Source organism: Platichthys flesus, chromosome 13 (assembly GCF_949316205.1).
Source record: "Platichthys flesus chromosome 13, fPlaFle2.1, whole genome shotgun sequence".
Taxonomy (NCBI): domain Eukaryota; kingdom Metazoa; phylum Chordata; class Actinopteri; order Pleuronectiformes; family Pleuronectidae; genus Platichthys; species Platichthys flesus.
In genome coordinates this window covers 7370405-7384920 of record NC_084957.1, presented here as the reverse complement: position 1 = coordinate 7384920, position 14516 = coordinate 7370405, and the positions used below count along the sequence as shown (strand labels likewise).

Genomic DNA, 14516 nt, shown 5'->3' with positions numbered 1-14516 from the left:
ACGTGTTACTCGGAATGAAGAGGGTATCCCTCAGCTGGAAGGTTTCTTGTAATCTACAGGTAAAGTGTCAAACATTTGTGAACAGTCTTGTCTTTGAAGAGCACTGTGTGGCGAAAGGCTGATTGCTACCTTCCTAACAAACACACACACACCTAGAATCAGTGTAAACAACTTAGCCAACAAAAACTCAGGGCAGAGGACAGTCAGACCACCCAGGTACTTTGATGTTTGTTGCCTGTGAGAAAGGGGGGGTGGGGGGGTGGTCGGGAGAACAGTGATGCTACAATCCCACCAACAGATGCACCTCATCCCCGACCGAATCAGGATGTTATTCTGCTCACACGTACATCCTTACAGCAGGCACGGAGAATGAAGACATGAGCGGAGGGGAAGTGACTCTGAGCTGTGGAAGTTATCTTGAAAGGCTACGGCAAAGGAGATCATCATGGAGACCTGACTTTATTTGTACCAACAGATTTATTAGCAGGGCAGTAAACGGGCTTGATGTTTCATACAGAGATGCAGTAACCTGGCGGACTCGGTGGGTTCACTGGGCTCAAGCAGAGCAGCTACATGGCTGCCAGTGGCTGTAACCCACCTAAGAGAGATATCTGTTCTTTTAGTTGGCAAGCTAGTCGGATGAAATGATATCAAAAACACCCTCAGGTCATCAAACTCTGCTTAACATGGAAACAAGAGGGAATAAAACTCTGTATCGCATTAACAATTGTGTTCAGTTGTTTTGTGCATATTTCTGTGTTACTGTAAAATTCAAAGAATCATGCTGGGGTTTCCTGACACATAACTCATGCATCTACCTAATTCCATGGAAATCATTTCAGTAGTTTTCGCATAATTTTTCAGCCAGGCAGACAAACCAATAAATCACTCCACACTGTTTCCTTTTTTTAGTTTCTGAACCTTGATATTGATCAGCCTAAAGAGAGAGGTCTCAGTTGTCTGAGGAAATCTAACAACACAAAGAGCAATTTAGAGAAGTGAGCGAAGTGGAAACCTGGTTTGAAGAAGCTTTACACATATCAGTAGAGAACACAGAGGATTTGCACGTGGGTCGTCTGGCTGTTTTTTCTCCTCACAAAAGAAAGTTGTGCTAGAACAAAAGATGGGGAACCAAGACGGGCGATGATCTCACCTTTGGCTCTGCTGGTGTGGACTCGGGCACGCAGCCATATCAGCTGGTCGGCTCTCTCAGGAGTCAGGTCCTGGATCCGTACCAAGGCCCTGTCTGGCTCACACACAAACGCACATATGGACATTTTATTACTTCAAAAAGGAACTTTCCTGCCTCCCCCACCTTTGTATGAAGAATCTCAACACCCTCCCGTTTCCCCCCCTACACACCCCCAAAGGCAGAAAGACATGTGAGGGAGCATGCATGTGCGTGTGTAGACGGATGCACAATAAAATGCTCAAATTACAGACATGCCTAATAAATAAGACACACTAGGAGGCCTGCTGAAAGCTGTCTAACGCACCTATTCTTTGTGGGCTTCATGACAAATTGACTCTAGTTTCACCTGTGTCACTCAGAGCCATGCTTTCTCCTTATTATCGACGAGCAGGGGAGGCAGACGCCGAGGCTGCACTAAAGAAAACAGAGTCGCCCTTTTGGCGGGGAACTCTGCGTCAACCCACACTAAAGCCCTCACCCTCCATCCCACACACCTCCACCCCGTTCCTATGGCAGAGCCTGGCATGCAGGTGAGGGAGGACCCACTTTGTTTGCTGCCACTGGAGCTGAAAGAGCATCCAGACAGACAGACTGACTGACGACGTGACAGGTCCGCCTGCTGCCTCCTTCATCCGGGAGTTATCACACACGCTATTAGTTACTGCAATTATCGGGAGAAGGGGTCTAAAAGCATTTTTTCTTGATGTGCATCAGCTGTAATCGTGTTACATCGCTAACTCTTGACAGGCAGGCGAGATATCCAGGACGTTCTGGATCAGGATGTAATCTTGCATCAAAACAGGAAATTTGAGGGACGCACGCGTTCTCTATTTCATCATTATATTGTCATTCCCTCACTTCTAGAGCCGAGGTTCGGGGGCAATACACTGACTTGCATTGTCTATCGCACAAGTTGAAGGTAAAGGTCATAAGAGAGGAACGAGATCTGGAACCTATTTGGTTTCTCGAGCTGAGTTTACATTTGTACCAGTTGTCTTTCTTTAGCATTAATGTTTTCAAATGTAAAAAAAAAATCATTGTCAGTTACATCGTAAAATCAGCAAGAGAGAGAAACTCTTAAGAAAGAAAAGGAAACAATACGTTTTCAAGGATTATATTCTCGGGTAGATTTCCACTTCTGGTGTCAGATGATTGACAGAAAACTGAGTACAGTGCCAAACAAACTACTGAGAAATAAACTCTGAGACCTCGAAATCAAAATAAAACAAGACATTTATTCCAACCAAAGGAGTCCCTCTGTTTACTGCCTGTACTGTATTCAGTGAATCGTTTTTTACACTATGTGGGTGTGAATAAATACATTCTTCTGGAATGCACATCTTCCTGTCACTGTGCTGATATTATGCAGACAAAGACACACAATGGAATATCTAAAAGGAGGAAATGTACCGACACAGGAGCAGGCGGAAATTGTTCAAACTCTTAAAACACTGAATATTATCATAGAGAAATGGGTATATGGTCAATACATTACAGGGCAAAGCAAAGGTTTTATCTCTTGCTAATTTTTATTCAAAATAACAGACCTTGTTTGAACTGTGAATTGTAAGGAACCCCGTCCACAGTCAGGAACTGAAAATGATTTGATCCTTGACCAAAAACAAACTAATCATCCTTGTTTTTCTTCTTTTTTTACAGGATCATTTTTGCTAAAGGCGGGTATTTGGTTTCTGTTGCCTGTGACAGCCGTGGCTTAAATACTCACCCAGTTTTTGTTGGGACTGAACCATAGGCGGCACACCATACTGGTCCTTGGCAAAGTCCTGAAAAACAGGACGTATGACGTTAGCAGTCGAGATCAGGCATTTCATCAAACCTCTAAATAACAGTCCAATGTCTCAAAAGCAGTTCCACCACTTGATCTTCTGTGCGTCAGTCTGTCTACTACATGCGAGATAACAAACAGACAGAACAGATAATCAGCCTTATCTTGATCTTTGTAGGACAGAGAAAAACAGAGTTCAACCTGCTGGTAGCTGTATTCATACTGTAGAGAAGGTGTGAATGCAGAGGTAAACAGACAGACAACTGGTCTCAGGTCAGAGTGCTATGATCTTTACTGGATACTTACATCTTCCTCTGTGGTTTGTTGCTCGGCAGCCTGAAACACAAAGTGTTGACAGGGGTTTAAAAGGGCAAATAACAACAAGAAGACTATTAAATTCAAAACATCCATCAAAATCTTGAAAAACACTCAACTTCAAATGGAGCAACTTAAAACGTTTGGGCCACAACAGTCGTGTAAATTGCGTTTTCATCCTTCGCTATCAAGGATTTGAATAAAGTTAATAAATCATCACTCAGTCCCGGAGCAAAGCCTCGTATCCCTGGAATACCCGGCTCTTCTACCCATTACAACACATCACACAGAATGAGCAATGGCAGCAGGAGCTATTGCTTTATAATAGAAAGAGCGTAAGTGGACAGATATTTTTTATCTCTGCGCCGGCAAATGACTCCCACAGTGCGATGAGATCGAGTCTTGGCAAAGTTACAGTTCCATTTTCTATGCAAATTGATATTGCAGTCTGAAATGGCTGGTGGCGGTGGAGTGAATTGGAATCACCCAACCTTGATATGATGATACAGTCACATGATGGATGATATTGCATCTTACTATCAAGTGAATATGGACCCGCTGTAACCCTGACGCAACTGGCCTGCACCGGAGCGTGACGAGTGTCAGCACATCACAAAATCAAACGGTTAACACCGACTTAATAAATATTCCAACTCAGCGTTCAGGTTTTCCTCGAGGTAACGCTTGCTCCACCACACTAATACAGACAACGTAGCAAGTGTATCAAACAGTGACAACACCTGCTTCTACCATGAAGCATGTTGACGGGTATATTCGGCTTGAGGAGAGGAAAACATGAAGCTTTCACCGTTAAAAGCCACTTGATGCATGACAGACAAATGGATGAGGTGTCAGCTCCTTCTTTGAAAAGTCAAACAGCGGCTGGATGCTTCTCAAATCTTGCTTTGAGGTTAAAATTACTTCTAGACTTGACATACACTTTAATATTTTGTCCTGAGTGACACAAACGGTCAGCGCTAAGGTCTGATTGTACTCAAATGCATCAGTTGTGCCAGCAAAGTATATTTTCTGCACTGTTTGTATAGATGTCATTTGGCAACAGTACACTGACAAAGTACTGTATGTAAGACATTAGTACAGCTCAAATACGGTTTCAGGAGAGCAGCTGATGTAATATCTCATTAACAGCCAACTTTACGCAACTGCAGATCCAAATGATTGTTTAGCGTGAGAGACGGGACGAGACAGGAAAAGCAGCATTGAAGCTGATCGTCCCAGCAGCTCAGCCTGTTTGTCGAGTGGCTATCTGAGCACATCAGTAACCGTACAGCACAATGCATGTTTGTTCCATGTATTAGTTACGTTAAGGTCATCTCTATGACAACCTAATCAGAATACTCCCATGTCTAGATAAAGAAGTGTCTGAATGTCTCAGCCATCATGTTGAATAACACGTGTATATGAGAGATTACAGTGATTCTGAGGCATCGAACTCTGCAGATCCTCCGTATTTTCTCTGGAAGAGAGCGAGTAAGGGGGCCGCGCTTCTAACGCTGGAAAGACGCAAAAATGAAAAAACTAAAGCAAAACAAATATGTAGGGCTGAAAAAGTGGTGACAACACACACAGAAGAAATCGTCGAAGATGTCAAGAGAGGTGGTAAGAGCCGACGGCGACATTTGCAGGTCCCAGCTTCTCAACCTTTCACCGGAATAATGTGGAGGATTTGTTGCAGAGAACCTCCCTAGCTGTTTCGTACCTCATGTACGAAACAGCTATAGAGTTGAAATGTGGGGAAGCAAAGATCGCTTGTATCAGCATGAGAAGACTTTGAGAGTTGGCAATGCAGAGAAAAAAGTCTTGAGTTCCGTGAGTTCCGGTGACCTTTCAAAAAAAATGTCACCACTATCCGCAACCATGATGCAAATGTGCGCCGCAGTGAAATGGACATGTTTGCTGCTATATTTGTAAGTCTGACCTTTACTGTGTAAAATGGTTGCAACTGCTCATTAACAAGGGGCCCAACATGTTGTGTGCTTAGTGTAGAAGAAAATAGCACTTTGTTTTGGGTAGAACTAAACAAAGCCGAAATGACAGGAATACTTAAACAATGGGTCACTTGCCCCCCTGCCGGCTAATCTACCCTCCTTGACCCGCAATACCCAGCGAGCCGGCACGTCATCGCCGTACCAGCTGTACGAGGGGGGGGCAACGGATGTTAGGAAACAAACCAAAAAAAAGGGGGAAACACAAAACACAACACTGACCAGCTTGGCCTGTTTCTCAGCCTTCTTTGCGGCTTTCTCTGCTTCCTTCTGCTGTTTCTTCAGGCCTTTCTTTGACTGGGCCTGCTGCTCCTCCTCCGTCGCCCTGAAACAGGAAGAGGCATAAAAGATAAACATGCAAGTCCACTTCCACCACCAAGTTTTTCCTGCGCCCCACGAGGAAGTTGTTGACCGCCTGGGAAAATGAATCCTGAGCCACGGTCACCTCCAGCTTTTAAGTCTGTGCTACCTTTAACCCATTGTTTTTTTCTCACACGACAAAACAGCTGTAGCCTTTGTGAATGGAGGGACGGGAGGTTGGAGAGCTAAAGGCAAACAGTGTGAGACTGGCTAAATAAACAGTGATACTTTGAGAAGACAGTGGTCTCACCTACTCTTTTTTTAATCCACTTTTCTAAAGTCTGAAGAACACAGATTATGTGATTATGAGAGCATTTAGTCTTATCTGAAAGTAAAGGTGTCTTTATTTGTTAAGATCCCGCACAGTGACAACACAATGTCAGACCTGATAAGCAGGCGACATTTGCCTAGAAAGTAAAGTTTGTTCTGTTCCGGGAAAGGGACAGTAGACTAGGTCAACACAACACAACACTCTTATTAAGATGTAACAATTAGTTCACAATACAATGCACAGGACAGCTGGAGTGTGAAGCTCCAGAAAAGGTCAGGTCAATTTGTATGTGTATGACACCGCTTCTTGACCAGGAGATGTTTGTTTTCTTTTAGTTTTTTCATTTTTGCCTCTGTTGTGCGTATGAAGCATTCAATGTTTAATAAATTAGAAATACTGCCTTTGAGACTGAAAATAAAATACAAGTGCAAGTGATTCAGGTCTCACGCCTCTTCCCAGGAAAGTGATCCGCCTTTACTTTAGGTCAAAGACGTGAAGGCTGTAAAAAGATAAAGCAGCAATAAAACAATGAGTCACAGACTTGATATAATAAACTTAAATTGCACACTGCAGAATCAGACCTGCACTAACTCCTACAAAAGTGTGCTGGGGAAAGAATGAATGAGGGCTGCTTGGTTTTTTCCTTAGACCAGGTGTGTCGACCTGAAGGAAGCCAAAGAGCAATATCGGAGCTGCTCCTATTTAGTTGCAGGAAATAACAAGCACCAAAGGCCAACCATGAATACCAATAAAGTCTAAACAAGAAATTCAAGTCCCAACAGACAAAAAACAGGTTCTAGACCAATCCTACACACCACTGTCCCAAGAGCCAGTGTTTGTCTTCAATCATTAAAACAAGATATTAAGACATTTCAATTCAGAGGAGAAAACAAATGAACTAACATGAAAATGGATAACCCAGCGCTCTCCTGTTGTACTGATATGAGGCTGAACCACGTTGAAACAGAGACGTGAGGTAGATCATTAAAACAGTTATGTGAGTCGTTTACGTTATTTATGATCCAACAGCCAGTTGATTCTGTTCAACTGAGTCTACACACTTTGTTGCCCTCAGGCAAGAAGTCAGTCTGTTTGTGGGGAGCAACTGTTTAAAAAAAAGACATGCAGTCTGCTGTTATATCAATAAACAAACAAACTTTGTGCCACACTATTAAATGCTGTACAAAGCGAATTAACCCGACGCTGTCTGAGACGTTATTTGATGTTGTACTTGTTAAACATAATCAACCTATTCCGAGTTGGCAACTGCCACCAGTCAGTTAGCTCGGGAACCAGATGCCATGATGACACATGCCCAACAGGTGTATTACTGCCCAAGCGTTGACACATCAGGGGGGAGGAGATTAAACTCAATGTTATCAGTCGCCGCAGGGACATTAATCAAAAGTACAATATGTCACAACAAAACTTAAAGTAAAAGTGGAGGCACAAATGGAGAAAAATACCTTTGATAAATTGCATTTACATCCAAAGCGATATACAAATAGGTGAAAAGATATTCATATCAATATAATTTTTAGCAATAGCAATATGACAGAATTGATGTCGATATATTGCTGCTACACAGCAGAGGCATGGTGAGGACACTGTACATTTGTGGTTTTAATGCTCGACAACACGTTTGTAAAATGTGTTGTTGCTCATCAAGTGTTTTGAGTGTTAGACCACAACTTTCACTCCAGTTTAAAAGTTGCTGAATTGGTGTGAATTGTTTGATGATTAAGTAGAATAGGGGGGAGGTCAAGACAAGCCCACGTCCCTTCTTCCTGGGCCTTCGTCTCACCAGGTCGTGATGTCTTTATACATCTGGTATTCTCAAAAAGCAAAGTGGTTCATGACCAGAGGGGAAACTGCAGGAGGCCGACCGTGGAATGTGGACAAGCATGAAGTGACAAGTTGAGATGTGCACACTCACATTAAAAACCTATATGCATGTAATAGTGCAAGTAAATAACCTTTAGTGTGGAAGAAAATGTTGTTATTGTAATGTTCTGTGATTGTAAAGGATTCAGATTGTGATGCTGCTTGTATTCAGACACCATGCTCATTATAAACGTTGACACTTCATGTTCATATCAACCGTATTCATATTATGCATCTGCTGAATTCACCAGGGAACTAAATTTTGACTTTGATCAACTTTGGATCAACTCGCGTCTGAATCACACAAACACAAAACTTGCTAACTTTTTTACTGCAGATTAATGTGACGCAGGTTTAACAACATGGCTCGTGTGTGATTGTGTTTATTTGTTATACTGAGTGTGTTTCGGACGTTTTTGCTCACGTGAGGTAAACGCAGTGATTTCTTAGCTGAAGCTGTCAGATGATGCAATCTGCTGCATGTCAATGCAAACGCTAGCTAGAGGCTAACAGTGCTAACAGTGGTGGTTTAAAATGCGTTGAGTGAGACGTGAGCTGCGACGCGTCGTTCTTACCCCTGGACTTCGTCTTTCGTCATGTCGAGCTACGGTCTCACGGAGTGACGAGGAAAACACTTCACGACTTTCTGACAGAGAGAGAAAGAGAGAGAGAGAAACTCCACATCAGCTGTTCTCTGCATGGACGGCAACCGGAAGGAAGGACCTGTTTACAGGGAGCACCGAATACCGGACGCTTAAGGTTCCGGCTAGAAACGAATGACTAAACTGTGGTTCCGCTTGAGCTAGTTTGTCAGGCCGTTACCTTGGATGTAGTTAAATAACTTATACGTTTTAATGCAGATAATGATCACAATAAATTATACAACATAGTATCGTATAACACATCCATGGTGTTACAAAGAGTAAAACATGCTGTTTGCGCATGTTGTAGTAAATGACTCACAATGTAAACGTAGTCAAGCAGGATATTGTGGCAGTTAATGACTCACATGTACATTTATCAGAATCAAACATATGCCCAGGCTACTTTAACAAGTGATTCTTCTAAACAATGTGGATATATTTGCAATCTATATTTTCAGACTGGAGTTGACCTGGATAAATAAATGTAAAGCTATTGATAAAAAATGGTAATTATAGACAATAATTGGAGCTGATTTGCCTGCACCCAGTGGCAGTGTGCCGTGAGTTGATTAGTGTCATCATCTGCAAAGTAAAAAGAGATGTGCAAATTATAGTTACACATGTGACAATATGAAGGCATGAATACAATATAAGGAAAAACACATTTTGAAATACATGACGTAAACTAGAATGTCACTCAGTAAAGCACATACCTCTGCCAAGGTCCAACTTTCCCCTAATGAAACCACATTTAAATTCACTAGATCCAGATTCTTTTGGATTTGCACCACTTCAAATACACTCATAAATATCACTCCGCCAAACATTAGAGAGAAGAAATTGGAGAACATCCAGAAAAATGTCTAATCTTGTTTGTGTTATCCTGCTCAACATACAGATGAAAACATCTCCCTTGGCACAGCTGATAAACAGCTAAACATGTGACCACCATGTGTGGCCTGTTTAACACATTTTTCACACATCCACACGAGCACTAAATGCGACCAGATCTCCATGAAATCACTTTCACGCCTGTGACCGGTCGCAGTCAGGACATCCAGGTATCCAGTGACCTTTTGCAGGAACGGCCATGCACAGCAAGCGCTGCTGGATTGAATACAGTGGGGGTGTCATCAAAGCTTTTCTCAGGCTGTTGGCCACAGGAGCTCCTGACGCAGGAAACAGCCTTCCTGCTGCTCACTTCTCCAGCCAAAACAATGCAGCCATTAGTGGGGCTGGTCAGTGCCCAAAAGGAACCCCCATGTATTTGTATTCCTTTCATCCTCAGTATGCAAAAAGCCTCTTTAAAATGGATTCTGCACTTATGGGTACTAATACTGTCACTCATAATCACACACATCTCCGCAGAAAAACCCAAATGAGCTGGACAATGGTCTCCAAGATGCTGGTAATGAATCACCAGTAGGAACTATTTCCTGTCTCCTTCAACAGCTTTGGCCTTTGACCCAGCAAAGCAAACAAGAAATCCCTCACTACTACAGTATGTACTGCAAGTTACCCTCCTGAGTTTGTTTAAACGGATATATAAACTGTCACAGATCTGTTATTTCGCAGTGTTGCACAGGGAAATTGTGTTGTTGTGTTTCGCAAGAGATGATGGCTTCAGGATCATCTTCTCAGACAGGCTTAGTGCATCTACAATTAACACTTTGGCAGTGTTAGAGATGTGCGGCTGTGGAGCAGTATGTTGTTTCTTCCTCATCACACTTAAGAGAACAAAAGCTTAAATTATGAATGGCAGAGGACCCACTTGAATTCCCAAGGGGTTTTACAGGAGTGCACTCATATGGATCCTGGACAATTATGGGAAGTGTGTCCCCCATATGTATATTTTATGATGATGATGATGATGATGATGACGATGGTGATGTTGTAGTTGGTTAGAGTTTAGAAAAAAGTCAAACGCACATATTTGAGCATATAATCATATTAATGAAAGAAATAATGGAGAAAACAAACATCTTAACACTGATCTGCTTAAAACAACTCAAGCATAATGCACAATATTATTATTCATGTGCAATATACGTGATATAACTGTTTTTCATTTTATAATGTTTAAAATCATCTGCAATGTTGCAACTGACTTAATCCAAATATCACTACACTTCCTTTATCATTAGACCCATTATGACAACTACTTACTTTATCATTACTACTTATGGTCACTTTTGTTTAGTAGTAGTCTCACATCTTTACTGTCTCACATTGTCATCAGGCATTGGTCCTACCCTAATGAGCTGGACAATGGTCTCCAAGATGCTGGTAATGAATCACCAGTAGGAACTATTTCCTGTCTCCTTCAACAGCTTTGGCCTTTGACCCAGCAAAGCAAACAAGAAATCCCTCACTACTACAGTATGTACTGCAAGTTACCCTCCTGAGTTTGTTTAAACGGATATATAAACTGTCACAGATCTGTTATTTCGCAGTGTTGCACAGGGAAATTGTGTTGTTGTGTTTCTTTTAATTTTCACTTTTTATTTATATTTCACCTCAATACTGTATAAGTCACTGCATTACTTTGTTGTTGCTGTAATCTTGGAGCAAGGTGGCACAACAATCTCCATCAGGATTATTAAATTCTTATCTTATCACTTATTTCTTTGTGTACTCCCTCAGGTTTTTAACCAGTTCCAATGCACAATACCTATTTGACACATACTATCAGTTTACAGTGTATCCCTACAGTGTGCCCCTGAATTACAGTTCTGTGTATGTGCTGGTTGATATTGACCCAGTCCACCATCAAGGCCTCCTGTTGAAAGGATTCATTTGAGCCCAGTGAAGTGTTAATCGCAAAAATCTCCCCTGCACACGTCTCCCTGCTGAGGCAGCACAGCTCATATGCTAATCCCGAATCATCTGGAACATTTCCAAGTGAAAAAAAGCACCTCTTGTTTTTCAGCTTGTGGGACGACCGAACACGACCATTAACCTTGTGGCTTGACGGGGGCACTTCATAGCCCCTTTTAGCATGTAAAGAAATGGAAATCTCCGCTGGAGCCTTGAATAGAGGCCAACACCACGCTGCACTGCGGCCGTTTGACTTCTCCATTCTCCCTGACGTCTATTGTTCCCAGCTTCCTTTAGGTCTCCAACTTGATCTCGAATATTATCATGTAAGAGGAATCCACGGAGACGCTGACACGAGTGGGTTCAAACTTGTCATTTTTATGTCTTACGTTGTCACTATATCATTCCAAAAGATTTATCACCAGTGATATATTGCATGAATCCTTGATTTTGTCTATTTGCATCCTCAAAATATATCATCTGTGAGTCTCACTATTACTATTTCTATTTGGGGGGGGGAATAGCCGAGCTGACCTGTTAACCCACTCCGGAAAGAGAATGAGCATTAAACTTATTTGTCGTAAATAATGGGGGCTTTATTTCTTGCAGAGTGAAAAGAAACGGGAGAGAAGTCAAAGGAGAACTTAACATGCTATTTTCTTTGTTAGATGGCCTGTGGGTGCTAATTATAACTAAGGAGTTTAGCTTTTGTGCAATAGCTGCTTAAGATGTAAAAGTGCACAGATGTTCTTGCAATTACAGGGCCTGTCTGCTCAGTCCTCCCTCTGCTTTACTGCCAGATCAGGTGGAGACATTTGTGTTAAGAGCCACTCACCCCCACCCCCAACCCCAAACACACAGACACACACACAGGAACACACCTCATCCCCCTCCCCGGCCCCTGAGGGGAGGAGGAGCTGGTTCTAGGTGAAGACACACACCACACTGTCATTATGAGAAGCACTGCAATCGTTTTTTATTCTTTACATAAAAAAAACAAGGTAGAAAAACACAGCATGCACTTTCTATATTTTTACAAAACTTCCAGTGTGAGTGACAGCAATAAATAATAGCTTTCAGATAATCACACAATGTAAGTGCGAAACACACAAATGCTACAAACTATGTACAGGTTTTCAAAAGCAGCTACCAATCCCTGAAGAAGAAGAAGAAATGGGCATTGTATGCCCGGTACAGTGACACTGGTTGTAAAGATGAGAACTGGGAAATGGACCAGGATTTTTAAGCTGAATGAGTTGAGTTGAGGCATCGTCTTAAGATACAATCTGCTCTAAGGAGCATAAAACTTACATTACAATAGAAAACCCTCACAAGACACAAAATAGCAGATCACAAAGCAAACAAATAAAACTGTATAAAAAAAAATCTATTTTTACATCTGTACAAAATGTAGTAAGTTCTTTGAAATTAAAGCTTAATTATTTTTCTCTCCTGAGAAAATGAAGTCACATTCTCCAGTCCTGAGGGTTTGTTAACTTGACAAAACACTTGAAGACTCGGACTCGGTCGACACAGATGAGATCGGTCCTCGCTTTTTAGTCATAAGAGTCGTTTTCTGACTTGACCTGCTGCTCTGGGTCAGAGCGCTCCTGGCGGATTTCTTAAACTTTACTCCCAGGAAGGCGTAGAGGATGGGGTTCAGGCAGCAGTGGAAGTAGGCTAGCGCCTCCGTGATAGAAATCCACATCTCCACCACTTGCTGCAGCTCACAGGAGGGGACGATCACGTTCAGCGTCATGAGCGAGTCCACGAAGATGCCGATGCAGTACGGGAGCCAGCAGGAGAAGAAACACACGATGAGGATGATCGTGGTCTTCAGCGCCTTCCTCTTCAGCACCTGGGCCTTGGCACCTTGCGACAGCTTGACGATGATGATGCAGTAGCAGATGAGGATGACCAGGCCGGGCAGTAGGAAGCTCACCAGGATCTGCTGGAAGCGGAATGCGGTGGCCCATATGTGGTTGTCCTTCTGTGGGTAGATACGCTGGCAGATAGTCCTGGATTCTCCGGTCTCCATGCTCTCATCTGTGAAGTGGTAGTTTGAAGACCCCGTGTCCTGCAGCCGGGCAAACACCATGTCGGGCACAGTCAGGAGGGCCGCAGGAAGCCACACTCCCAAGTAGATCACTCTGTCCGCAAGCAGCTTCCTCATGGCTTGGCTGTTAGTGGCCCGCACCACTGCCAAGTATCTGTCAAAGCTGATGAACGCCAGGATCAGCACGCTGCTGTACAGGTTGACTGTGTAGATCATGTGCACAGACACACACAGGAAACTTCCAAAATACCAGGTTTTGGCTGCGTCCACGGCCCAGAAGGGCAGCGTGAGCACGAAGAGGAGGTCGGCCACAGAGAGATGGAGCCGGTACTTGTCCGTCATGGTTTTGAGCTTTTTCTGGTAGCCCATCACAACAACCACTAATCCATTGCCGATGACGCCCAGGATGAAGATTATTCCATAAACGGTGGGAAGGAAGATTAAGTTGAAGTTGCTGCTCAACAGGCTCCCACATGGCTCCTGGAGACCCAGGTCATAATCCCCGGACTCCTCCGAGATGTTGTCAGTGCCGTTCTCAAACACGTATGCAAAGTCGTACTGGAGGAAGAAGAAGGAGACCAAGTTAGAAAACATTGAATACCTTGGAAAGAATTCTCTTGAGCAAAAAAACTAATCTAATCTAATCCCTTATTTCTGGTTAAAGAAAGTTTGACTTTGACTTTTCTCCTCGCTGCAAACTTTATCATTAAAAGCACTATTACAAAAATAAAAACACAATAAGTGAGGATATGGTGAATTAAACTTTAGTAAACACGGGTGACAGATGATCAACTGCAGCAATTACCATTAAACAGCCTGAAGCAGAAACACACATTAATGCTGCATGTTAAAAAAGCCGCAACAGAGACACTCACCTGCATGATTACCACTCTGCGTGTAACGTTGTGTGCGCGCGTGTGTGTGTCTGCTGTCCTGATGGTCAAACTGTTCTCCGAGAGACAGCAACACAATAAATACCCCCCCGGTCTCGTGACCCCGCCCCCGTGAGGAGGAGCAGTGGGTTGCGCTACTTTCCAAAAACGGCCCGACTATAAAAGCTGCTTGTCTGTCTGAGGTGAGGGCGTCTCTAGGGGAAAGTTTGTTTCTGTCAAAAAAAAGAAAGAAAGAAAAGTGATGTTTTGTATAATTTATTCGGCCACCTTGGTAAATTAGTTAATGGCACAA

The 14516-nt window shown here is 42.9% G+C and overlaps 2 protein-coding genes across 2 annotated transcripts in view; both read right to left on the bottom strand.

The window, feature by feature from the left end:
- Window positions 1–8548, bottom strand: part of dars1 (aspartyl-tRNA synthetase 1) — a 28925-nt gene extending 20377 nt beyond the window's left edge. Inside the window, exons 1-5 of the mRNA XM_062402475.1 lie at window positions 8390–8548; window positions 5522–5624; window positions 3285–3314; window positions 2919–2976; window positions 1154–1246 (exon numbers count right to left, since the gene is read on the bottom strand). Of these exons, the coding sequence (XP_062258459.1) occupies window positions 1154–1246; window positions 2919–2976; window positions 3285–3314; window positions 5522–5624; window positions 8390–8412 (307 nt within the window). The 5' untranslated portion in view covers window positions 8413–8548. The remainder of the gene's footprint in view (window positions 1–1153; window positions 1247–2918; window positions 2977–3284; window positions 3315–5521; window positions 5625–8389) is intronic.
- Window positions 8549–12226: 3678 nt separating this feature from the next.
- LOC133967481 (C-X-C chemokine receptor type 4-like) lies at window positions 12227–14272 on the bottom strand. The gene is made up of 2 exons (XM_062402953.1): window positions 14207–14272; window positions 12227–13889 (listed from the first exon to the last, which is right to left on the bottom strand). Exons 1-2 carry the CDS (start codon window positions 14210–14212, stop codon window positions 12768–12770), a joined length of 1128 nt encoding a protein of 375 aa, XP_062258937.1. The 5' UTR covers window positions 14213–14272; the 3' UTR covers window positions 12227–12767.
- Window positions 14273–14516: the final 244 nt, after the last annotated feature.